At 47.1% G+C, this 25,914-nt stretch overlaps 2 protein-coding genes across 3 annotated transcripts in view; one reads left to right on the plus strand and one right to left on the minus strand.

The window, feature by feature from the left end:
- Window positions 1–5,228, minus strand: part of Smu1 (Smu1 spliceosomal factor) — a 47,098-nt gene extending 41,870 nt beyond the window's left edge. Inside the window, exons 1-4 of the mRNA XM_077668290.1 lie at window positions 5,162–5,228; window positions 4,687–4,753; window positions 4,450–4,593; window positions 3,615–3,767 (exon numbers count right to left, since the gene is read on the minus strand). Of these exons, the coding sequence (XP_077524416.1) occupies window positions 3,615–3,767; window positions 4,450–4,593; window positions 4,687–4,753; window positions 5,162–5,187 (390 nt within the window). The 5' untranslated portion in view covers window positions 5,188–5,228. The remainder of the gene's footprint in view (window positions 1–3,614; window positions 3,768–4,449; window positions 4,594–4,686; window positions 4,754–5,161) is intronic.
- Window positions 5,229–5,313: 85 nt separating this feature from the next.
- kuz (zinc-dependent metalloprotease kuz) overlaps window positions 5,314–25,914 on the plus strand; it is a 67,522-nt gene continuing 46,921 nt past the window's right edge. The window contains exons 1-2 of one of the 2 annotated variants that reach the window (XM_077668297.1): window positions 5,314–5,501; window positions 23,703–23,844. In XM_077668297.1, the coding sequence (XP_077524423.1) occupies window positions 5,444–5,501; window positions 23,703–23,844 (200 nt within the window). In that variant the 5' untranslated portion in view covers window positions 5,314–5,443. Of the gene's footprint in view, window positions 5,502–17,583; window positions 17,651–23,702; window positions 23,845–25,914 lie in introns of those variants that run through there. The other variant, XM_077668298.1, reaches the window with a different exon arrangement.

A 25,914-nucleotide genomic window follows, 5' to 3' on the forward strand; every position in this document is an offset into this window, starting at 1 on the left:
TCGCTCCCCCGCAAATCACCAACAGAAGTTAGCACTGTAGCAGTTCCTATCCCCGAGTCAGTCCCTAATGTTTTGGGGTCAGCATGTTTTAGTGCACGCGTCTTCGTGGCACATGGCGTGAGCGTCTACAGCAAAGAGGTTGATCTAGCCAGTTTTCCGCACTGGTCAGCGCATGCGTGTGCGCAGCGTTCCAGCGATTCCGCGGCAGTGCCAGTTTTTCACATGTGGTTTTTCCCTGACGTCAAGGCACAAAGTAGACGGTGTGTCATTCTAGTGCCGCCTTCAAGCAAAAAGTTGTGCTCGCTACACAGCAGTCTTCAAACTTGCAAGCTGGTCTGGACTATGGCATGGATGAAAAGAATGTTCGCCTTTGCAGATGGCAGCGTCGTGAACCTTTTACTTGTGCCTCAACGAGGCAGGCCTTCACAGACCTGAAGAAAGGCCCCCCTGCCAATGTGGAAGCAGCACTGGCAGAGTTCGTGAAAGAGCAGAGGTCAGCGACACTTGTCAGTGCCATGACATCCTGAAAAGCCTGGTTGCACACTCGTTCCGAAAGCATAGCATTTCCAATGCACTTGATGGCACAGAATATTGTGCAATGTATGAAGAGGACAATGATAAGGTTAGCGAGGATGAGAAAACGGGAGCAGGTTTGTGGATATAAATGCCATTTGTGCGGTGCCCCAGCTGTCATTCTCAATTTTTTTTTTTTTTGGGCAGCCTACATTCGAGGAAAGTTTTTTTTTTATCATTTGGCCTTCAACTTTAAAGTGTTGGCCTAGAATCGAGACCGGCCTAAATTCAAGTAAATACGGTAGGCATGACAAGTGGCAAACAAAGATTGCCTTCACAGAACACATATGCTTCAATGGGAACTCCTATGAGAAGGCAACCTCAACAGAATACAATAAAACCTCGCTGGCACTTTCCTGGTTCATAAGCTCAAAATCGCGAGCAAGGAGTTATACTACTTTCCTTCCAGTTAATATGTTCCCGGATAACATGACTTCCCAGCTACTATTTTCAAAATTTTGAGAAATTCTGGCTATATAATAAGTTTAGTGACTAGACACACATGCCGACACACAAGCAGGCCGAACGTGGGGACTAGCTACATGAAGAGCTGGAATGCAGCTGCAGTCACCTGCCACAGTGGCTTCTCTGCAGTGCATAGGTGGGAACAGAAGCAGCATAAAAAAATTAATAAATGAGCCAGCACAAACAGGCCGTTCCAGAGAGGGGACACGACGTAAATAGAAAAAACTCAGCTTATTCGCAGTGCCTAAGGGCTAGGCAATTATATAAAAGCGGGCAAGGTCTGGGGAACGCAGAATGAATAGCAAAATGCTGCAACAGCTGGCAGCCATGCTCGCTTCCCAGCAATGCGTCAGTAAAAGTAGGCAAAGCGTCCATAAACGACGCAGAAGTGATTTTGACCACCTTAGCCGCTGCCATCAGTAAATTGGATGTGTTGCAAAGTTTCTTTGCGCTAAGGGCAACACAAATGCAGACTGAATTCTGTGAATGTTAGAAAAAGAGGTGCTCGGGTCATGTGCCAAGAAATGCTAATCAACATTAGTTTTCCGCTTGTCTGCTGTACTTCCAAGCTGCACAGAGGAAGAAGACCACTGGTCAAGCTTGCTAACTTTCAGTCCTGTCTCCTTCTCTATAGAGGAGGAGATCTTTTATTTCCTATTTCCTCTTTAGAGGAAATAAAAGACTGGTTGATTGCTTGGCATTTTTATGAAGTGAAAGTGTCAGCAAAAGGCATACCTCATTCAACAGTTACATTTTTTTCAAAATTAGGCGGTTTGGATCATATGTTTTCCCACATAATACATCCCCCCCCCCCCCCCCCCCCCATTTTTTAAACACGTACCAACAAGGTTTTACATCACTAAGACATCTGTGGAATCTCCCACTCTACTATATACATGTCTTTATCAATAGAGGAATGCTTTATAGTTTATGAGCGTTTACCGTCCCAAAGCGACTCGAGCTATAAGGGAGACCGTAGTACAGGGCTCCGGAAAATTTCTGACCACCTGTTCTTCTTTAACATGCACTGACATTGCACAGTACATAGGCCTCTAGAATTTCGGCTTCATCAAAATGCCACTGTCGTGGCCAAGATCGAACCCAAATCTTTAGGGTCAGCAGCCGAGTACCATAACCACTAAGCCACCGCAGCAGTAAAAAAATAAAATCTTTTGTGTAGGAATTTTTTTTGTTTGCAGTTCAATTGTCCCTGATATGTACTTTGCAGCTGGCTCTGCAAAATACATGTTCAGTGAAAGAAGCAACCCGCTAATCTCGCTTGATGCCAGGTCATCTGTTCACCGCCCGTATCGTTTTTGGGTGCCATCTGCGTGCACCCGTGAACAAGACTCGATAGGGGCACGCATACAACACAACCCACTAGGAGGCCGGCATGCAGACGGCGCGGCACGGCAGACAGAATGCGTGGACAGTAGGTGATGACCTGTAATGTCACTAGCTGTAAACCAGGATATGACAAACGAGAGTTGTTCGCCCAGCAGTGATGCGCCGTTCTGCCACCGATGCTGCATCTACCAAGCTGAGCTGCATAAATTTCCTAGATATGCACATTATGTGGGTGCTGTGCGACATCAGTGTACATTAAAGAACCCCAGCTGGCCGAAATTAATCCAGAGCCAACCTCCTCAGCTCTCTCTCTGTTAGCCCCATCTGCAGACATTAAACCTGACATACCTCGCCGTTTTCCTGATACAGTACTAATACTGACTACAAAGCCGTCCATGAAACGCAAAAGAAAAGACTGAAAGCACAGACGTGAAACACGTCTACATGGGGAGTGAGTGCATATAGGAGCCAGCATGACACAGCTGGAAAGCTGTATGAAGCAGGCAAAAGCAGACTCCAAATGCAGTGACGCAGGCAACGATGCTAGTGCAGCACCATAAAGCAGACAACAATCGCAACGCATGCCACGGCGCACGCGCGTACTTGCAGATTAAGGGCAAGGAAGCGTCCGCACCATGGACTGCGGAACCGCCACAGCAGCGACGCGGCGGGAGCGTTGTACCAGCGCCAATATCAAAACCAAGCACTATCCATCAGATGCCCCGTCAAGCTCTCTCCAATGTAGCAAAACTGAGCCCCTTTTATTAGAAGTCAGTGCTCCTGTCTATCTTTCTCCATGATTTTAACTAAGCCGAAACCTAGTTCAGCCAGTTTTTTTTTTTTTATGAATCTTACAGTCCTTCACAGAAAATACTCTTTGCAGAAGGTAATGCAACCACCAGCAAGATGCATCAGCCACATGAATCATGTTTTTGCCCTGTGAATCTACTGTTTCGACACCTACACTTATAACCTTTTTGGTACAGCTGTTGTGGCCTTGGAGACAGAGCAATTTTAGGTGTCACAATAGAGCTTATTGCGGTTTTGTGCCTATAAAGACATGTGGCATATTGCCTCCCAGCACTTCCAACTTAAAAAATCCGCACACTATGATTCGCACATGAAGCAGAAAGCCATGTAAACTGTCACTAGCGTCTCTAAAATGCAGAATACAGCTGTGCTTTGGCATGCCTATATTGAGTGTCTCACTACTGTGCTAGCCCACATACCTCTTGAGGATCAAAGTAGGAGCGTGCCAGTTGGTTTTCCAAGTGGATGTATCTTTCTGGCTCTTCTTGTTTGAGCTTGATCATAGGGTCTGTCTGTCTCAGCAAAGACCGAGCTGCTCCAAGTTCACGCAGCTCAATAAGCTCTAACACCACCTGAGAGAAAGGAAGGAAAGGCCATCTGCTGAGCAGCACCCAGAGTATGCTGAAAACAAGTGAACAGTGTCGCAGCACTGGAAAGCTTCTTAACTACCAGAAAGATATACAAAACTTATCTGGTGCTAAAATTTGCATCAACTGCCAGAGAGTTAGGTGTTTGGCTCACACATAATGACAGCTAGTAGCCAAATAACATAAACAGTCTAACCTGCAAACCTGTCCTCCAAATGCCTTTATAATCTCTAACATACCATACAATTTGACAGGGCCCTACTTTTTCACTTCCATGTCAAGGGAGTGCAAGTTAATGAAGTCGTGGACCATCCATTCCTGAAACATTCACATCTTGGCGGTTAACAAGCGCAAGCATCAACTCCCACCATGGGAACATTTCTACCCAGTACCCGGACAAACAAACATTGGTTCCTTCATTACATGTAAAAAACAACGGTTAAATGAAGAAATATTTCGTCCCTCGTAGAACTCTGCAGCCTACCTCCATTAAATTTAAACGTTACTCTCACATTTTCCTGCACTCGCAGTCAGCTGTCATTCTCTCAAAAACAGGCGAATAAAAGAAGCCTCTCAAATATGCTGTTATATAAGCAGCATTCGCCGCAGTCCGAGCGGTAACCCGTCGTTTTTGTCACTTCGCTATCTGCCCACGAACGAAACATACCTGCTCATATAAATCGATTAGCTTTTTGTCCGGAAGCTTCAGCGACTGAACCACCTTGAGGACGGTGTCCCAGTGACCACTGTGGATGTCTTGAACGAAGCTGTCCACACTGTCGACTGTGTTCAAAGATATGGACGTTTCTTCCTGCACAAAGCGTTGAGCAAGCCTTTGCAGCACCGAGACCACGCACGTCATTTCGAAAAGTGTTTCACGAGATTGCGAATAATTTGCTCTCACCTGCAACACTTGAAGGGTTCGGAAGAGATTGCTCTCTTTTAGGTATTGCTGTATCAGGCGAACGACACTACAACAACGCAAAACAAAGCTGGTGAGTACGTAGTACATACAGTACAAAATGTGGTCTTGTCTGGCACAGTCAAACAAGCCCAAAGAGCCATTCAAAGCATTATGTGCACGCATAAATAAACAGAAGAATTAGACCGTCTAGTCGTTTTAAACAAGTAAGTCAAATAGCCATGCTTAATCACATGCTAAAAGCGTTTGAATAACTTCGAAATTTATCGACGTTTTGAGTCTAGAAATAGGCGCGCGCACGCACGCACGCACGTTATGTTAAATACTCGACGACCCAAGCTAATACCTTAAAAACAGATCAAAGAAAACAGTGCTAAAGGAAGCATTAATTCCAGACTGAATCTGACGCAGACAAACGTTCCTGCTTTGCGTGTTGACAAATGTTTAGGATACGTACTCCGCTGACTCTATTTCAATCGCCATTTTCCAAGCGCACGTAGACTAGAGCGCCACTGGTGCTGAGGATACGTGAAAAATCTACTCTCGACTCCATTAAAACTTTGCGCAGTGTGCGCATGCGCAGCCAAGAACCACTTCGGAAATCTTGTCGAAAAAAAAATAAACTACAGTTCACTTTTGTGTCTCAGCGTGTGTGCTGTGTCTGTGGTGCGTTGTTTTGACACGGTCTTCCTCTGTTGTCGGGGCCGGAGTTAGACACACGGAACCAGATGACAGTAGGATGCGTTCTGAACTGCTGTTTTTTATTATAGCACTTTATGCAACTACAGCTGATTGCGGTGAGTGGACTTCGAATCTGTTTCGGATATCCGAGTCAGGGCTATGAAAAGCTGTCGCACTCCTCCGCTGTGCCCCGGTGCACCACATCATTCTTATTCTCGCGTAAGAGCCTTTTGCTCTCTAAATTCTTCGTGAGGCGTGCTTTTCCTGCGGTGACGACGGAGAATAGACTTGGGTTCAACGCTGCAGCATATTCCTCTCCTGCGACGTCCTGTGCAAGCCGCGACTGGCAATAGCCATTTTTAAATGTTTATAGCGTTCTTGATTAACGCTGCTCGTGACCGTTCAGAAGCACACCACGCAGTCCATAATCGTCCTGCGTTTTGTGTTAGACGCGCGCGGTGATCGGTATATAAGGCCAGCATACTTGCGGGTGCGCCTTTTTGCGAATGGAGCTGCCCATTGTGCTCGCTTAGCAACCGCCGGAAATTCGCCGAAATTACGCGAGCAGCCTCGCATTGTGATGCGCAGCTTGTTTGCTTTAATCAGAAGTGCTGGCTCATTTCTGCCTGCCCCGGACGGACGATGAACAGGCCTTCGTGGGCAATTTGATTCGCTTGGGGTGGGCAACGAAGTTCGTTCGACAGCTCGCAAACGTGCTTTGCCTGCTGTCACGGCGTGCGTTAGCTTTCCGGGTGGCAAGGACGGTGCTCGCCCCTTTCGCCTAGGTAACGTTCGCCCTAGCTGTGACTCACCGACGTTTCCGTCGCGTGCGGTTTTTCTGGATATCCCATTCAAAAACCGACCTCGTGCTGTTTGTGAACATGTCAGCCACAAGTTTGGTGCATTGTGTGCTGTGAACACGGAAAGACGTTTTGCTGCTGCATAGCAGTTTTCCAAACGCTTATTGTAACCGCGGTTGTACAGAAAGCTAGCAAAACCTCATCGCTCGTTGTTCGCTCCGTCTTTATGTCCGTGTGTGTACCTACGCGAAAAACATCAGTTGGGCGGCAAACCTCCGTACTACGTATATTCGGCACCGTGCCGAAAGGAACAAATTGGGAGTCGTGTCCGCCTGAAATTACCGTGCCCTTCACTTCCGTTCGTCACTCGAAGGGAATGAAAGTAACCCTATACTGAAGGTGAAAAGAAAAGTTGCTTCTTACCTCCCAAATCAAGGCGTCCTGTGGTAAAAGGCTGTTTGAGCCCACCGTAATGCTATAATTTGTTTTCTCGTCATCGCGGTTCGTTGTGTCCGCATGTGCTAATTTTGTAATGCAGATGCTCATTTTCGTGTGTTCAATTCCTGGACAAAAGCCGTAACCCTATCTGCTTTAACTCCCTGCACCTGAGTTTGTCGAACCCGCCTTCTCCGCTGTCAGCCTTCTTTTGCGCTTCAGTACGAATTTGGCTGTTCTTGCAGAAGCAGCTTCATCGACACGAGGTGTACTACGCTAGCGGCGGCTTGTTTTCGTGTGGCATGTCATCGACAGCCGCAGTTTTCTCCGACCTCCGTTTCTGTAAACACAATTCGGCGGGCGGAGGCGATGTCGAGACGGGTAGGCAAACCAGCTCCTCGGGGTCGCTAAACGTGGCCAATTACACGCTCCAGGCGTCCCAGCCCGTCCGTCGTCACTATTTTTAAAGAGAGGCCACGCGAACCTGCAGCGCGAGCATCGCCCACGGAAACCGGGCGACCCGCGCGCACTCCAAGCCGGCATATGGCTCCTTCTTCCGCTTCGGGCTCTCCTGTGGGCCTGGGTTCTCTTGCCCCTTAACGTGTTGTCTGGACGAAACGCATCATGTGCAGTGCGCGTACGTACATTGCACACTGGGTCAGAAAAACGGGATGAGAAATTTGGGAAAGCGGATTTGGACATGGATTTAAAATGGTCAGTTTGCCTCCAGGAACGTCGTTCGCGGTTCTGACCCACACCAGGCTGTTTTGTGCGACAACCACTTGGCCACAGTAACATCTGAGCATGCATTCGGAAGTTGCGATCACTTGACGTTCCTGCAAATCATGTGGCCTCTTTGCTCATGTTTAGATATTTATATTTGTATAGAGTATCTCTGTTCCCCCAAACGAAATTTCTCTGTTTTGTATTGAAGAAATGCCATGTGCATCGCTGACAGGTGCCTCATTTAACAGTGCCTCCGTGAACGTTTTCGTTGTGAATGTGGTGTCGCGTTTATAATGGCCGGTAGCAGGTTATATGTAGGGAAAAACTCAATGCTAACTGCAATCAAGTGTCCAACTCAGCCACCATGTCACACAACGTGTCTCGGCGTTGGATGGAGCCTCGATTGCGCACACTCCCCACTGTGCCCGACAACGCAGGATGAGTTTGAATTTCTAGGCAAAATAATTTGTGGTTTTGTGGTGGATTTATTCGCACCGTACGACGCTTGTGTTTCTCTTGTTTGTATGACAGTTACGATGTTTCCGTGCAAGGTGCAGTTACACTGTTAACTTAATTATTCAAAGCATTGGGGTTTGAGGACAGTGAAGGAAAAATGGATTAAGTGGGCAGAAGTAACCAAGCGAAGGTTATCTGGATTGGTGGCTAAAATCAAGACAAGAGTGAAATTTCACGGCTTTGCCACCACCCGATTTAAAGGGTTCAGCCTTATCCATCCATCCTGTCTGCATCACCAACTGGCCCAGTTCCTGCAATGACCTAAAAGCCAGTTTACTGAACATGGGCCGCAGGTGGTCGAAATTAATGCGGAGTCCTCCATGAGGGCGGCCCTTATAGCCAGCACGAAGTTGGCCTTTATTACCGGATTCTTTCACCGAGAGATTCAGCACGCATCTGAGAGAGAGGCTAGGCTGCTTTTCGTCAAAGCAGTGATCACGGTGTCGGTTTTCTGTTTGGACGTCACTAGTTTTAAATGACTACGTTTTTTGCTGCTGGAAAATAAAGAGGGAAATTTGGATTTAGTTCCCTCATAAATCTCCACATACCACTAAAAAGCTACCTGCTTCCTCTGAACGAGCTCAGCTTTAGGTGGATGCATTTACCTAGCATGATATCTATCCTGCGTCGTGTGCCAGGACCGCCCCATTCGTAGATATCTCAATCGTGACTCACTGTCGTTGGCATGCAGTCATCGACGTCGTCGCTTGGCTTCTGGCGCACAATGATCTCATACTGTTTCACCTGTTGAGCTCAGGCAAAGGGGCCCATAGAATACGCAGTTCATTCCGACAACTAGTAGGAGTGCGGATTTTGCAAACCGCAAGAGCCTATTGTAGACAGCTGATAGCTTCATTGTTGCGACTGGGTCGGCATCTGTTAACGATGCCGTTCCTTTTCGTTGACATAAATCCTGATACTTTCTCTGCACGCCTTCCGAATATTTCATCAAGCTTTCTTTACTAACCTGGTAGCTAAAAATGGCTCTGTTATGTTCTATTGTTGCTTGTCGTCTTTAAATGTTATTTGGGTGGTCGCCAGAGCGGGTCGCCCTGATCGACAACACACATGTGCTACATGCGTGGGCTGTGCGTGTCCCAGATTGTATACTGTAAATTGTTCTGACCTGCCGCTCGGGTGAATCATGTACAGCGTCTTCTCGTGCCGCCAATCGTAGGGGGTGGGAAGTCTGTTTTGGCACCTGCGGCGTGGTTCAGGTTCCCTGGTATGCATCTGATTTACTGCCGTACTATCTTCAGTACGGGTAGCGGAGATTGCGACCTCGTGCGCAGTGGCATTTATGGCGTATGCGTGCAGTGACATGCAAGTTTCTCGTGGCCCTGTCGGAATGCACTCGTGGTAAAGATTACCTTATTGGCGGCTTAGGTAGTGGTCACAACCAGAGATCAGTGAGATCTGTTTTAGAGGGGCAGCTCTTAAGTTCGTAGGTTGAGCCCAGTCGCCGTAACTGAGTGAGCGAGAGTACCGACGCTCGCTCATAGTGGTAACGCCATGTATGTACCTATATCAGGTATAGAGTACGTTAACATGCAAGGTGGCAGGAATAGGCTGAAATGGGAGGAAATAGAACAGTTAAAGGTGCTCTAAAGAGGAATCTGAACTCGTCTTTTTACTGGGGGAGTTTATCTACACGTTCCGGGCATTCTTAGAAACTGTGAATTATTGTCCTGTGCGGCCGATTGCCCTAATTAAATCGGATTAAATGTCCCGGCTCCCACTTTTTTTTTTAACTCAACACGAATGTAGCCGGAGTCAACCAACGTGTGGAGTGCCTTTCAGCCAGTCCAGTGGCGGGCTTCGCTTTCACCTTCATGTTGTTTTTTAGGTTTTTGTGAATATACACTTTCAGTCAGGCAATATAGACTCAAATCAGGCCCACGGAAATAAAAAATGCACGTGGACTCTATTTGATTTACATGTCACTCCACCGATGGCAGAGCAGCAAGCCGCGACGGGACTGGCTGACGAGTTGGTTGACTCCTCCTACCTACCGCGCTGAGTTCAAAAGAAAGGCGGGACGTTTAATCCAATTTAATTAGGGCAATCGGCTGCACATGACAATATTCGACGTTTCTAAGTATGCGTGGAATGTGTAGATAGAGTTCCGCGGTAAAAATACAAGTTCAGATTCCTCTTTAGTGCACCTTTAAGGCAGGAGAAATGAATGGTATTTGTATCAGTGGAAACACATCTTAGGGACATAGAGCAACCACCCTGTAATCCAGACTAAGCATCGGAATATTGCAATAGAACAGAGGGCAGCAGGGGGGGGGGGGGGGGGGGGGTGGAATCGGGGCATTAATTCATAAAAGTATGAATTGGGAAAGGGTTAATGAGAAATGCAAGGAACATTTATGGCTAAAAGGAAAGTGGCAATGGAGCAAACACTCCTTGGCTTTGTATACCTGTCGACAGGAGCTAATGCCAAAGAAGAAAACAGAAAAATGGGTAGAATATACCGCAAGCGACATTGATGAGCTAGGAGGACAGGGCGTGATAATTATATTAGGTGACATGAATGCACACAGAGAAGACCTGGATGGGTACACAGATTCGACAGGAATCATGTGGCTGGATATGTGTGCAACAGTACCGAGAAGTGTAAAGGGGCTCATAACATGGGAGGCAGGGAGTCTGCACTCGACAATAGATTATGCACTTATGTCACATAGGATGTATAATAGGTTAGGGGTAATGAGCATAGATGAACATGGCTCCAGAAGTCATGGTAGTGGCCACAAACGTATTGAGTTAAGTTTCACAAGGTAAACCAATGTAGGACTGAAGTGAGTGGGAGGGGAACTTTTACCCTAAAAAGCAATTGGAAGCAGTAGCCAATCAAATGAGAAAGTAATATTTGAAGATAATGAAACAGAATGGACTTATACCAAATTAGCTCGATTACTTGAGCTAGAGCTAGCTAATGTGCGAGTCAGGCCAAAAGGGAAAAGAATACGCAAACCCAAGAGTTGGTGGGATGAGGAGGTCAAGAAGGCCATAGAGAAACGTCAGGAAGCGTCCAGGGAACACAGATATTCCATGAAGAGGGGAGAACCAGAAGATGAGTAGACAGAAAATGGGATACCTCCATAAAGTGTAAAAGGGAAGCATCCTATTTGATCAATTACAAAATTAGAAGAAAGGGTGCCCAATGGGTGTCAAAAGTAAATAAAAAGAATAGAAAAGCAGCTCAGAAATTCTGGAAACATCTGACTCCAGTCGCCGCGGTGGCTGAGTGGTTACGGCGCTCGGCTGCTAGCCCGAAAGACGCAGGTTCGATGCCGGCTGCGGCGGTTGAATTTCGATGCAGGCGAATTTCTTGAGGCCCGTGTACTGTGCGATGTCAGTGCACGTTAAAGAACCCCAGGGGGTCGAAATTTCCGGAGCCCTTCACTATGGCGTCTCTCATAGCCTGCGTCGCTTTGGGACATTAGACCCTCATAAACAAAACCAAACCATCTTAACTCCATGAGTAATAAGACTAAGCTAGAGCAAAGGTTTATAGTTAGATCGGGTTATTCGGCTAGAAAGGGATGAAGCAATGGAACATATAGGAACAAGGATGACAGAAAAATTTTAAAAACGAACAAATGTTGCACGTAATTTATCGAAGGAGGATAGACCGGTTTACCACAGTTGTTTTGCTTGGACAAAAAAGAGTGGGAAAGGGCAGAGAAGAAGGTTCCTAGTAGCACGTCGACAAGACCAGATAGTATTCCGATTATGTTAATAGAGAAGCTAGGACCAGAATCCAAACAAACATTAGTGAGCAAAATGATAGTGGATGGCAAAGCCCCCTATGGATGGCGATTAAGCTGAATGAACATGATATATAAGAGATAAAGAGACAAAGCTGACATAAATAACTACCGTCCCATAACAGTGAGGTCTGTGGTTTACAGGTTGGTGATGAAGATTATAAAGGACAGACTGCAGGCTTGTGTGGATAACGAGGGTGTGCTAGGAGAGCTACAAAATGGGTTCCAGAAACAGAGAAGGTTGGAGGACAATCTGTTTTCATTGACGCAGTGTATAGAGATTGCTGAAAAAGAAACAGATTTCATTCTGAAAAAACATGAAATCTACATTTCTCGCAAATCCGTTTCGACAATCAGCCGCTTCATACCACGACCGAAAGACTGCGTCTCCAGAGATAAAAAACCTGGTGTCGTTTACAAAATCCCATGCTGCAAATGCCCGGCCTCATACATCGGCGAAACAAAGAATCTCCACAAATAAGGCAACATAAGAATGACATCCGTCTAATGAATTCAGAAGCCAACCCCCTCGCTGAACACTGCGAACGCTCTGATCACAGAATAGCCTTCGAGGAGTTGAGCGTTTTCGTCGTGGAGCCAAACCTGTTCAAGAGGCGACATGTCGAGTCATAACACATCCAGCTCACAAAGGCGGCAATGAATAGCACTCCAGGAACGCTCCCCACCGTGTACGTTAGTGGACTGCGCCATGTGCTAACAAAGGGAGAGCAAAGGCAGCCACCCGCTTCTGCTAGCACACATTTTAGTCGGCCCTGAAGAAGGAACCGAGTTGGTCCCGAAACGTCGGGCAGAAATAAAATATTGGTTGGCGTCAGTTTTCTCCTAAGTAGTGGGTAAGTACAAGTATCTTGGGGTGTGGATAAATAACGGTGCCGAGTAGCTGACAGAGCATGAAAAATATGTAATGACTAAAGCTAGTAGGGATGCAGCTGTCGTGAAAAATGGGCATTTTGGAGTTACGATAGGTACGAATTGTTAAAAGGGATCTGGAAAGGGGAGATGGTTTCTAGTCTGACTTTCAGCAATGCAGTTCTGTGCATGAGACCAGATGTTCAAGCAAGGTTAGGTACCAACACGACATTGGAAGGCTAGCTTTGGGAGCACATGGCAATACACCAAATCGGGGTACAGGGGGATATGGGATAGGCGTCGTTCGAGAGCAGAGAAGCTAGCAGTAAGGTAGCATTTGAGGAGCGATTGAGAGAAATGAGGGAAAAGCAGTGGCTAGGAAAGTTTTCCGTTGCCTGTTCATGAAGAATATGGACACAAAATGGAGAAAGTGAACTGGAAAAGTGACAAGCAAATGTCTGGACTAGTGTTAGGGGGCAAAATCAGCAGTTATCGGTTAAGAAAAAGGTTAAAGAAACAGAGAGAGCTCTGAGTAAAACAGGGATGCTGACGAAATCGGCACTGGGAACATACAGAATCTTCAAGCAGGATATTGGCAAAGAAAATATCTACGACAATTGTAGGAGAAGCTCTTTGTTGTTTGAAGCCAGGATGGGAGTTTTGCAGGCTAAGACATGTAGAGAGGTACCACGCGATATACACGTTATTCGGTGTGTGTGGAGAGGAGGAAACGGCTGAACACTTGATACTTTTCTGTAAAGGGCTTCACCCTACAGTGGAAAACAGTGGGGCTGATTTATTCAAAGCACTGGGGTTTAAGGACAGTGAAGGAAAAATAGATTTTAAGTGGGTAGAAGTAACTAAACGAAGGTTATCTGATTGGTGGCTAAAATCAAGCCAAAAATGAAATTTCACGAGTCATGGCTAGGGGGTTTGAGCCACCGGCCTATTTAAAGTGTGCAGCCTTATCCATCCATGAGCTAGGAAACTAACCAGTAAGTATGCCATGAAGGCGGAGAAAGAAGGTGCATTAAACGACGGGTTAAAAGCGCGGAAGTAAAAATTTGATTAATTCAATGAAAAAGAAGCACACTGTAGAACTATATCTATACTGGAAAAGGCAGATCAGAAAGGGATCTTTCTATGATTACCATTGAGTTCCTAAATATTACCTAGAGGGAAAGCTGGCGCCACCGTCTGTGTGAGTTTTTTAAAGGGCATTTCATCCACCGTGGTAAAGTGTACTGTGGTAATGCCGGGAAGACAGCACGGCGTACTTCGCTTGGCCCTAAAACATGGCTACTACTGTAGATATACAAATTTTCGCAAATTACATGCTGCAGGAAAGCGTATTGTAATCAGTATGACCTGTAATAAAATATGGTAACTGTAGTACATCGCACTAAATTAGCATAAAAGCAGGTAGGCGTAAACGACTACCGAATTTGCTCATGGCGTGAGAAAGATTTCACGCCGCCAAATATAGCGAACCGTGGGAAATATATATATATATATATATATATATATATATATATATATATATATATATATATATATATATATATATATATATATATTTTACGTTTAACAGTCGCACTTTTTAGAATAAATATTCCTGCAGAAAAATTGTTAGTTCTCAAAATACCACACTTCAGAAGCTTTTTTCGCAATGAAAAACAAATGTTTCATTGGTGTAGTCTGCTATTGCGGGACGCGCCCTATGTCCGTGCATATGATATGTTCGTGCCACGAGAAAGTTGCCCGAGCCCCCGCTTTTGTATGAGGAACTAATGTCCTAGCTCTGGGTTTACAGATTCTGCCAAGAAAAACCTCTCCTACCACTAGTAAGTGATGGCCGTGTTCATGCTGACAAGTGTAGCATGCGGGTATTTGCGTGAATTAATTCATGAAATGGAAGTCTTTCCTGCATGCAATGCGCGGCCACCGCCAGTCTTCGAAATGAACCAAACGAAATCTTCGGCGAGTACGCGGTTAACATAAGTTGCGCTTGTCGAAGTACTTTGCGCTTTTAAAATGTCTTCAAGACTCCTACAAGAAATCTGCAGAATGGTAACGGCAGCAGACTGCTGTGTTTTCAGTTCACACACAAAAATATCCCTTCTTTCACATTTCAATGCACTGGTTCCCGCTGGGCAAAATCCAGCTTGCTGCGTAAATGGCTCCCAGTGAGGAGGCAAACAGACTTTAGGCTTAGCAGACATCAGACACTGTGTTCAGCTCATTTCGAGCTAAGCGCCTTCCGTGGCTCCAGATCGCAAATGAACTATGTAATACTCTCGAAGGAGGGCCTTTAGGGGTATGCTGAATAAATAAACTGCGTGCGTGGCTGCACTACACAACAACAAAGTGCGTAAAACATCATCAAAAGCTACAGTGGTGAAAACGAAACTGAACAATCAAGAAAATCCAATCTGTAGTACAGTCGTCAAGCCACTAGGTGTCAATCCGGTGTGCTGTCTTCCCGGCATGCCTCGGGCTACTCGGGCGTCTATCTATCCATACTCTATCCATGGTGCATGAAGTGAAGAGACGCCAACTTTCCCTCTAGAGTACATATATTAGTGTGGGCAGAGAAAAAGAAAGAAAAATAATGTTGCCCAGCCCGCGCCGCCTAAGGCACAATGGGCTCCTCTAGAGTACAGTAAGGAATTTAACTCAAAAGGCAGTGACCCACTCTTTGAAGCTAGGTCAGAGTGCCTTAGAACGCGCAGCTACTGAATGAAATTCAACGATGATGACGCATGTGCTGTGATAGCTGTGTGTAGCCGCCAATGGATATGCCTTGAAACCTGTGTGCGATTTTATTCGCGGGTGTATAATTGCATCAGGTCGATTCTTATGCTAAAATGTGAATTCATAGCTTTCTCATTTCCTTTTTTTTTCACCTTTTTTTCATCCAAATTTGCGTCTTCACAAAATTATCCAATTACTCCACTCCTTACCCATGTGTGCGTTTGTATCAACAATGTACCCTGGCCAATCCCCCACCGTGAGTACGTGCCATTCAGCCAGAGGTTATCATCATCATCATCACAGCCGCCGTGGTGGTTTAGTGGTAATGGAGCTCGGCTGCTGACCCGAAAGGCGCTGGTTCGATCCCGGCCGCAGCGGTCGAATTTCGATGGAGGCGAAATTCTAGAGGCCCGTGTACTGTGCGATGTCAATGCACGTTAAGAACCCCAGGTGGTCGAAATTTGCGGAGCCCTTCACTACGGCGTCCCTCGTAGGATCGAGTGTGTCTGCAACCTGCTGAGCATGATGGCTTGCGCTCGATTTAAGTCGGGGTGGGGAGGCGTCTCGTCTCTCTGGAGGTTGGTGATTTCGGCAAACGTCTGGGGAGTCTCAGCAAGAGCTTCTGGATCTGTGGGGCCGGCCGCCCGGTAGGTTAGGCCTCGGGCTAGTCGGTTGACCCCTTCGTTTCCAGTTTCCCGCGTGGGCGGGTACCCAGACTAAGGTTGATCTTATGGTTGAGAGTGCATCCGCGAAGGATAAAATTGGATAAAACCTGCCATCCGAGTAATTTTGTATCGCTCTTTTGGAGTCGCTTAGGGCTTTGCGCGTACGTGAGTCAGCGATGGCCAGCGCGATGGCGGTTTCTTCCGCCGCGCTGGAAGAATGGGCTCGCACTGTGGCGGTGGTGATGAGAGTGTATCGTGGCGTTACAAGCCACGCATGTGGTTGCATTTTGTCGTGCAGCGTCCACGTATATAGCATGCTCGTCGGCAAGGTATTTGGCATCTAGTGTTTGGGCTTTGAACTGGCGGCGCGTATCATGGCGGCCAGGCAGCATGTGTTTGGGGATTGGTTTGATGACAAGGCGGCTATGGACCCCTATTGGAATGGGGTCCGCGGGGTGGACGTCTATGGGATTGATGCTGAGACATTCAAGTATAAGCCGGCCGTGTTTGGTGCGGGAGAAACGATTGATTTGGGCGGTCTTGTGTGCCTCGATGAGTTCTGTGAGCGTGTTGTAGATGCCGATTTGGAGGAGGTGCCGTGTGCTGGCGTACTGGGGCAGCCCCGGTGACGCTTTGTACGCTGAACGCATAATGCTGTTCACAGCTTCCTCGTCCTTTCGGCGAAGGTGATAGTAGGGGTAGGAGTAGACTATCCTGCTGATGAGGAAAGCTTGCGTGAGCCGACAGAGGTTGTCCTCCTTCACACCTCTGCGACGGGTGCCGATGAGGCGGATGAGGCCGTTGAGCTGATTGGCTGTGAATGGCCTCAGAGTTTTGCGTGTTGTTCTGTATTAGCATGCCCAGGACGCGGATGGTCAGGACCGGAGGTGGGGGATGTGTGTCGACTTGGAGCAAAATAGGCTCTTCCATGTCGGGGACTGGCAGGCGAGCTCGTCTGACCGCGGCGGCTGCGTTTTTATGGAGGCAAAACGCTAAGACGCCCGTGTGCTGTGCGATTTCAGTGCACGTGAAAGATCCCCAGGTGGTCGAAATTATTCCGGAGCCCTCCACTACGGCACCTCTCACTTCTTTTCTTCTTTCACTCCCTCCTTTCTCCCTTCCCTTACGGCGCGGTTCCGGTGTCCGCCGATATATGAGACAAATACTGCGCCATTTCCTTTCCCCGAAAACCAATTATTATTATTATTATTATTATTATTATATCCCTGATGACTATAGCATTTCGGACTTCGTGGGGAGCATGTGAGCCCGTTCGCCCGTGGACTTTGTCAATTGCTCTTTGGAGGGAGCTTTGGATTTCCCCGTCTGAGCCGGAGTTGGTCGAAAGGATAATGTCATCGGCATATATTGAGTGTTTAATGTGAGGTATGTCTTCCAGGAGTGGAGGGAGGCCTCTCGTTGTAGTGTTGAAAAGGAACGGAGATAGGACTGCTCCTTGTGGCGTTCCTCGGATGCGTGATCTCGCAGTGGAGGTCTCCAATGTGAAGTTATGAAGAAAGTCGGCGATGTAGTTGCGGGTGCGGGGCTAGGGGAAGGGAGGTCTGCCTGCGGCGGCACGCGCCCACGCGCTGCCCCCTCGCGGTCGCGCCGTGGTCCGCGCCGTTGGCGAGCGGTAGTGTGAAATGTGCTGCACGCGATAGATCGTCCGCGCCGGCCACGCCACTCACAGCGTTGTCTTCCTAGCATAAACCGTATGCTTGTAAGTAGTCCCAGCCAGTTATTTCTGAAGGATGAGTGACGCAACCGGTGTCAATGCTTCCAAGGCAAGAGTGGGGGATAATTGGTGTTTTATAGTGGATATATCGAGCTAACCTAACAGACGCGCTTCGTCTCTCTGTATATGTGGGGATATCTCCACTAGGAAATGCTTCGTCTGCCGCTGCTGCTTAAACGAGCTGCCCGAACAGAGGCTCGGCGCCGCCGCGAGTGTCCTGCCTTTCGCGCTGCCGAAGCAGAGCTGCGCTCAAATATATCGTAATCGCCCTTTGAATTTTTTGCGCTCGCTGTGCACGCTGCCCATGCCATTGTGACGCTCTATGACACATAAGCAGTATTGAAAGCCCTATTTAATCGCTACAAGTGGTGCGAATATCTGAAAACACCACCGACTTACATTAACGTATACTGTGAGGTTATAGCTGACTCAGAACAATATGACTCACTTACATGTTCAGTTAGAGACATTACAATTTTGATTGACATGACAAATTGCATGAAACCAGATTAGGCGATGTGCTACGGTGAAATCAATGCTGACGGTTTATCCCGCCACGTGTAATTTGACTGTTGAGTACATTGTGTTTTTTTCAATTGTTTCCGTTAAATGCATAAAAATGTGTGTATATGTGTCATGAAGGAGAGGATCACACTCGCATTGCTTCGCTGCTGTTCGATTCGTTTCTGGTTCCGCAGGCTTTGCTGTCCGCTGACCATCGCGTTCTTGTAGCTCAAAAGTTCTTCAAAATGTTTCACGGTCTGCGCTAAGCGGGCGTTACGGAGCTGACGCATCGGCCATCAGGCTTTACAATGAGCTAAAAGGTTGGGATCTTTCAATTGGAGAAGAAAACGTCAAGGTTTGCGAATGGCAGCATTTCGTTCAAGCCCCGTATGTATACTTTGCGAATGCTGTTTTGAGTTACTGCGGTTACTGAAAAGGCCGTCGAAAATGTCTCGTTGCGCAATGCGCGGAGTTGTTTGGAAGACAGCAGGGAATCCTCGTTTTGTTTCTTCACTTATCGCTTTCCCACTGCTTTTGAGGGTAACACACGGCTGTCTTTCATGGAAGCCGATTGCCGCCTCTCGTAGATGCGATGTGTGAGAAGCGACGCGCGTCCTGCACGCATTCTTTTGAGCCACCGGACGCAGGTAGGCGGATGCCGGGCGAGGCGCGTGGTCCGTGCGTCATATATCCCGCTTCGAGGGCGTGTTGAGTTGCGGCGGCCGCACGCGCGGCATACTTTTTATCGTCGGCCGGCTGTGGAGGCCGATCGAGCCGCGAACAATGCCGAGCAGCGACGGGTGACTTCCTGAGGGGAACTCCTCGCGCCGCTGATGACGCTGCCACTCCACCACCGGCGCCGACCGGTGGAGGGAGGGAGAGAGCCGGTTGGGCGCGCGGTTTTTCACGAGCGCCGGTTTGTTTGTTCGAACGGGTCATCCCCCGGAGGATCGCCTTTCCTTTGCTGCTGGGTGGTGCCTGGTTGCGTTCGCTCTGCGTTCTGCTTTTCCTCTTTGTTGTGCCCAGTTTTGAAAAGCCATTTCCAATTACCATACAATAGAGACTGGACGAAGCGCCCTCTGCCTTTTTTTTTTATTTCGTGTTCTGCCGTCCCACTGTGCGCAATTGATTTAAGTTGTGGCCAAAGGGGGCGTATGCAAGCTGCCGCGGTGGCTGAGCGCTTACGGCGCTCGACTGCTGACCCGAAAGACGCGGGTTCGATCCCGGCCGCGGCGATCGAATTTCGATGGCGGCGAAATTCTAGAGATCCGTGTACTGTGCAATGTCAGTGCACGTTAAAGAACCCCAGGTGGTCGCAACTGTCGGAGCCCTCCAGTATGGTGTCCCTCATAGTCTGAGCTGCATTGAGACATTAAAGGGACAGTGAGGAGAACTCTATGAATTTTTTTTTGTTAGCAAATCTGATAGTTCGGCATTTCATGGCTTTGTTGCCGCCTGTCCGGGAGCGAAAGATGAATTTATTTCAAAGAAGTTTGCATTCGAAGCTGAAAAAGTTTTTCCCGCCCTCCGATTCAAACTCGGCGCACTCTTATGACGTCACGGCGTCCTCTTATGATGTCACAGGACGGAGTGACAACAAACGCGACGTAAACGCAGACTCCGTGATTTCTGGTAGTTTTCTGGTGATTTTTCTGGTAGTTTTCTGGTAGTTTTCGTGATTTCTGGTAGTCTAGCAGCAGCCGAAATGAAGTCATCTATCGGGCGTCGTTACCGTCGCTTCGTTTACGTTTGCACCGGTGTCTTGCCAGCGCTACGATGGCTTCCGTTCCTGTACCCGGCAACGAAGTTCTCGCAAAAACTCCGGCCTGCATTTCAGCGACCTCAGCCCCACAGAGCGTGCGGTGCTTTTGAGGGGAGCACGGTTAGGTTAGGCGCCGGGGGGCTGTTTCCCACTTCCTCAGTGAGCAGCCGTTGCTAATTAAATATCTTAACCCCAGTGCGGGGAATCGCGAGGGACGAGGACAAGGTCGGCACGCCGCGCCAATCGGAGGCTGGCCGAGGCTTTGGGGCCAATGGATTGTGATTCTTTGAACGGCGCTGTTGCATGGTGCAGCAGGCGGCGTCGAGGCATTTTTTTACGGCTGCAATGGCCAGGTTATTTTCTTTTTTTTTTTTCCACAAAAAACGGATGGGTGCTCAAGGGCGCTCGCGTTTAAAGTTGGCGGCTTGAAAGTAAAACCGACGCACAACGCTTCAACGGGTTCCACGCGTTTCCGGAAGTACGGGGTCCACTGGATCGGGTTCTCTCGCCCACCTGCATGTACCTTCAGCTGTGTACTGTGAATAGATTAAATTAGCCGAGAGCTCGAAGAGAACAGTTCCGCCCAACTGCGAAGCTATTGAATGGAGCCGCAAACAAACGAGCGTGAGGAGAGGGTAGTCACGGTCTCTGCAGGTTCCAAATCTCTTTTAAAGCGAAAGCTTTACTGGCCGCGAACTTGTGATTTCACCGTGGCGGTGCTCCGAGGCGGCGCATGACGTCGCAACGCGCGCCTCGCCGCAGAGCCGAACCGTTCTGGCCGAGCCGGGCCGGCGGCGGCTGGCGCACTCTGCGCAAAATAGAGACGTTCTGCAAGTCTCCGCCAGTGCGGTCAGAGTGCGCCGAAGCCGCCAAACGCGTCGCCGGTCAAGTGCAGTTGGAGTATATAGGGTCTCGCTTTGGACAACGTGACGTCGCCGTGCAGCGCACGTACGTTACACGGAGTATAAACGCGCCTTAACAGAGCCTGCGCCTTAACCGCTAACCAACGTATTCGGTGGCGGCGTCTATGGAGCCACTGAAACCACCCCGCACACTCCACTCACTGAATAATTAAAAAAACTGTGCCGAGGCTCGGAATCGAAACAGGGCGTTTGGCGTTTGAGGCGGAGACGCTACCACTCCACCACGACGGCTCAAGCTTTAACTGGGAATAAAGGCGCATCTAGTGAATGCAGTCTTCGGATGCAGAAGTCTCCGCACTTTCGCTACGTATATCTTGGCCTAACAGAGCTACGCCATCAGCAATTTTTCTTAACTGCCTTGTATCTTGTCCCCCATCCCTAATAAATGTTTTCCGTTAAGTAGTTCGAAGTTGAGTGGCACAGCCATGAACGTTTCGCCGGGCAAGCGTACAAAGACACAAGTGCTCTTTATACTGCTAACTGCCTTGTACGATCACCGACCGTCGTGCCATCATAGTTTTTCATCGACCGTGGCGATCATCTGACCAGCCTTAACAGGCTCCTTCAAAGGTTAACTAGCACTTGAAGCGACACTTGCAGTTCCTCTGCTGTTCGGCGCTTGTAAATCGAGGCACGTCAAAAACAAAACCACGGGGCACGCAAAGCTCATAGACGCGAAGCGCCATAACAAACCGAAACTCTCCTGACCGCTTGTGGCGCCACCAAGCATCGGTTTTCTTTGCTTCCTGCATTCATATTTTCTTTTGTCTGTCTTCCTTGTGTGATAAAAGTTCACTGTTGGTTTCAACACAAAACTTACTTCAATATTGAACCACACAACCTTTCTTTGTCAGCCTCAGAGATTCGTGGTTTCCATGGAGTAAGGAAAATTCCTCCAAGCTGGTGTCCTGTCCTATGATGTCATCACGCTTGTACTTGCGAGATTGGCCTGTGGCGGCGATACCTGCATTTTGGTTCTTGCTATTTTCTACCTTACAAGAGCTTTGTTTTGAGTAAGAGTGGCGTTTTTGTGATCAGGAGCTGGTATTCTAACGATACAAGCCAACTTCAATTTCTCCTCAGTGTCGCTTTAAACCCCCATAAACCATAAAGGGGGCGTATGCACCCAATAATGGATGCCGTGGACACTACATTTGTGAAAGAATTCCGAGGTGAAAAGCTACGATATGTATATTTTTATGCACACGGCGTGAAATATTGTGGAAGAGTGTGTTGTTGGGCACATGGTCGTTCACAATAGGTTCACAGTTAGCCATGGCTGGCCAAAGCCAAGCCTAGCCTGACATAGAGCCAAGCACACAAAGGCCGGATTGTAGTGTATTCTAGGCTCTATAGCCAGATTAAGTTACGGTCGTGTGCACAGTCATATAACCTCAGCATCTGTCAATAAAATAACCGTTGTTTACAATGTTTACGTCTGTTCAATATGTATTTCTTCTGCAGTTCTTTCAGTGCTGGTCAACAGTACATATATTTTTCCTGGAAAAGTCTAGGAATCTCCTACTGTAATGTACAGTGCACACAATGTGGGGTCATTGCATGTCAAGTGCAGAGTGCACCAAAGTTTGTGCTCAGCCCTTCCTGATTTCTGCCAGATTTATGGCTCATTATTGTGCTGTCAGAGGTTATAGTACGTAATATTTCTGGCAAAAAAAAATTAATTTTGAGGTCATGGGTCCACCCCTCAAATTTTCTGATCAAGTGCAAAACTAGCTCTGAACACAGTTTTAAGCATCGAATTGAGCAGCAGTGAAATGGCAGCACATAACCTTTATGTAATTTTAGTTAATTTTAGTCCAGAAATTATCAACTCATCAATTCATGAAAAAATGTAGGTGTCTTTACAGGTCATTATGAGAAACTTCTTCAGCTGTTTGAGATCTGTACCATGTATTAAAATATGTTTGAACCAAGTTTTAACAAATGAAGTTTGAGAAATAAAAAAAATCCTGAAATAGCAAAATAGCAAATACTAAGGTAAAAATATGATCCTGAAATTTAGTGGCCAGTTTTATTGGCATTTTGGTGAGTGATTTTTATCAACAATTTTCTGTACAACTCGCACACTTACGCAAATAAGATGCAGGGGCCGCAGCACATGCACACGTACCAAGTACAGCTCTCTAACATGCAAACCGTCTGTAAATCAGCTTAAGGAGGAATATAGTAGCCATACAGTAGACAGTGCCCCAGTGCCACCGGGTACCCACTGGTGATATATTGGGTACAAGCTTTCCCTTGCCTGGTGCTCAACTTCTTTAGAGTGAAATGCTTGGGAAATGGGTCTCAGACCCCACCTTGAGCAGAAGAAAAAAAACCTTGTGCCATGGTGCTCTTTGGCCACAGACGCCCTTGTGCCATAAAAATTCATCTTCATCACTGTAGACAGTACCATTGCTCTTTTTCTTAAGCACACCCACACTTATGCACACGCCACTTTCTCATGTCGGCATGACATCCTTAGCGTGCAGTCTAGAGGTCGAGCCAACTGAATTTATATGAATTTTATGCAAAAGTGAAACACGAGTACAGCCTCGTTGAATTTTTCAGGCTACATGGTTTGGTTTTGAGTTGTGCAGCAAGGCACCTACAGTGCCTCTTAAGACCACAAAAGGTCTTGAAAGGCGAGGGCAAGGGTTCGCTTCATGAGTGTTAAAAGTGCTTTACTACGCTGTTAAAAACCACACCGTGCAGCTTAAAGACCTATAACCAAGGGTGTACATCTACAAGCTCTTTTCACTACTTGGTCATTCATGTTCTTTAGTGCACAGTTACTAAAGTGAAATTTTTTGCTCAGCAATCTGGCCTTACTTTCCTTTAATTTCAGCAAGAAGACTTAATAGGTTTGTCAGACACTATGAGCCTTTGATATACAATCATTATGATGTCCATGAACGACACATGCGTATCAAGAGGTCTCCTGAAGAGCGGGACACAGCACTTCACCTCAAGTTTTATGCACTTAACAGGTAAGGTCAGCTTAAGAGTTTGGTGAAGGGGGCATTTGTTGACTGCTTAAGGGAAGGTGAAATGTTTTTTTTGAAAATTCGTGGTTATTCAAGAATTCGAATCAATGAAGCTTCTAGGCAAAGGATGCAAAGTAGTTTTGCGCTGGCATTTAAAACGGTGACGTAATCACCGATCAAAACCGCGACGATATTCACGCTTCTCCTCACTGCGTTGGAGGAAACTTGTGGTGATGTCATTGTTGCCGAAATTTCAGCTGTCTGCTGCCTTCGGCTCTTCCGATGCTGCCAAACAATGCTTCATGTGCTTCGCTTTCGATGGCATTCATTTTCTTCTTTGAAATGACCGCTTCTTCGCCGGAAACTTAGTGCCGCAGTGTGTGACGTCAGCATTGCGGCCTCTGCCTGTTGCTGTGTACTTCAGAGAAGCCAGAATGTCATCGCCGCTTCAGTCGGCGATTACGGCACCATTTCAAATGCTAGCGCAAAAATATTTGGCATGTTTTACTTGCAAGTTTCACACATTCGGCTCATTTAAAATCATCGAATTTTAGAACCTCTTCAGTTGCACTTTAAGCTGCACATACGTTTTATGTCAGCAGAGGCGCTGGTGGTTGTGTAAGGGACGACAACTCCGTTCTGTTTTTGTTGGCAAAGTTCAGTTGCTTAAGAGCTGTTTTGACATTAGTTTGGCTTGAAGTAGAATGTCTTTCTCTGCCACTTGATTCAAATTTGTGATGGACTTGGTGATTGCTGGCTAGAAGTGAGTGGCAGCGTGTTCAAACCTGGGATATCCGCAAACAAAATAGAATGTGACATCAGTGCAGTTTGTTTCTGAAGACTACCTCTGGTGGCGCTACTTGGGTTTTATTTTTTGGCTCTCTTTAAACAAAGAAAAAACGTTTTTTGTGATATTAGCCTCTCCATCTCTAGGCACAGCAACCACCCGGCATGTTCTCTGTGTCCGTTTAGCAGGGAGTAACTCCATGCACAGGAAATATGGAAATGCCAACTCTGATCGGGAAGGCAGTTCAGTGGCTATGGTGTCCTGCTATTGACGATGAGGCTGCGGCACCTGTGCCTGTTTTAGTGGCCCCATTTCAGTGGAGGCAGAGTCAAAGATACCTGCGTACTTAGGTTTCAGCGCAGCACTAGGGAGAGCCCCTGGTACTGATGGATTTTAATTCAGACCCCCTTCTCAGAGCTTTGAGCTGATTAAAAGTGGACTATTGTCAATTAAAACTCTCTTAATATGCACATTTGCTTTAATTGGACTGGCGCTTTGGTCCTATGAATATCGAGTGTATTAGAAAGGTTCCCCTTAATTCATACTCTGCATAACTGGCACAAATTTTCAGTCCTTTAAATTTTAATTATTGATAGGTGACTGTTAATTATTCAGTTCTAATAACTGATAGGAATGGTGTTTAATTGAAAGTTCCAGATTTGTGCGTGACAGTTGCTGAAATTAACTATACATGGAAACCTTTACTTAAATTTCATAAACATGTACTTCTGCAATTGAAGCGGAGACCTAGAGCTTTAAATAGAGCAAAGTTGATGCTGTTAATACCACTGTCTGTAAGCATTATGTCAGCTGTGAGTTTTGCAGATTTCTTGCTTATAAAATGGCTTAACATTGTGCTAAATTTAATATAACGTTGCTTACCATCAATGTTTTGGCAAAGAGTAGCTGACAGAATTTTGATGTCTGCTTTTGTAACGGAGGTGCTGAGTTGTGAAATGAAAATTTCAAATTGGCATTCTTGCCAACTTCTGCGAAAACAAATTAGGAGCCTGAATCAATACGCTGTTTCCATCTGTCCTTGAGGTTAGACTTTTTTTATTGAATGCAGTGCATTCCGACCGCAGCGGTGGCCGAGTGTTTGAGCATCTGCCTCGCATGCGGGAGGTGCGGGGTTCGATCCCCAGTGCCGCCGAGTACCCACCGGTGACACAATGGGTACAAGCTTTCCACTGGCCTGGTGCTCGGCTTATCATGGGGGAAATTCTTGGGAAATGGGTCTCTGACCCCACCTTGAGTAATCGAAAATACCTTGTGCCATGGCGCTC

Source organism: Amblyomma americanum, chromosome 6 (genome assembly GCF_052857255.1).
Source record: "Amblyomma americanum isolate KBUSLIRL-KWMA chromosome 6, ASM5285725v1, whole genome shotgun sequence".
Lineage (NCBI taxonomy): Eukaryota > Metazoa > Arthropoda > Arachnida > Ixodida > Ixodidae > Amblyomma > Amblyomma americanum.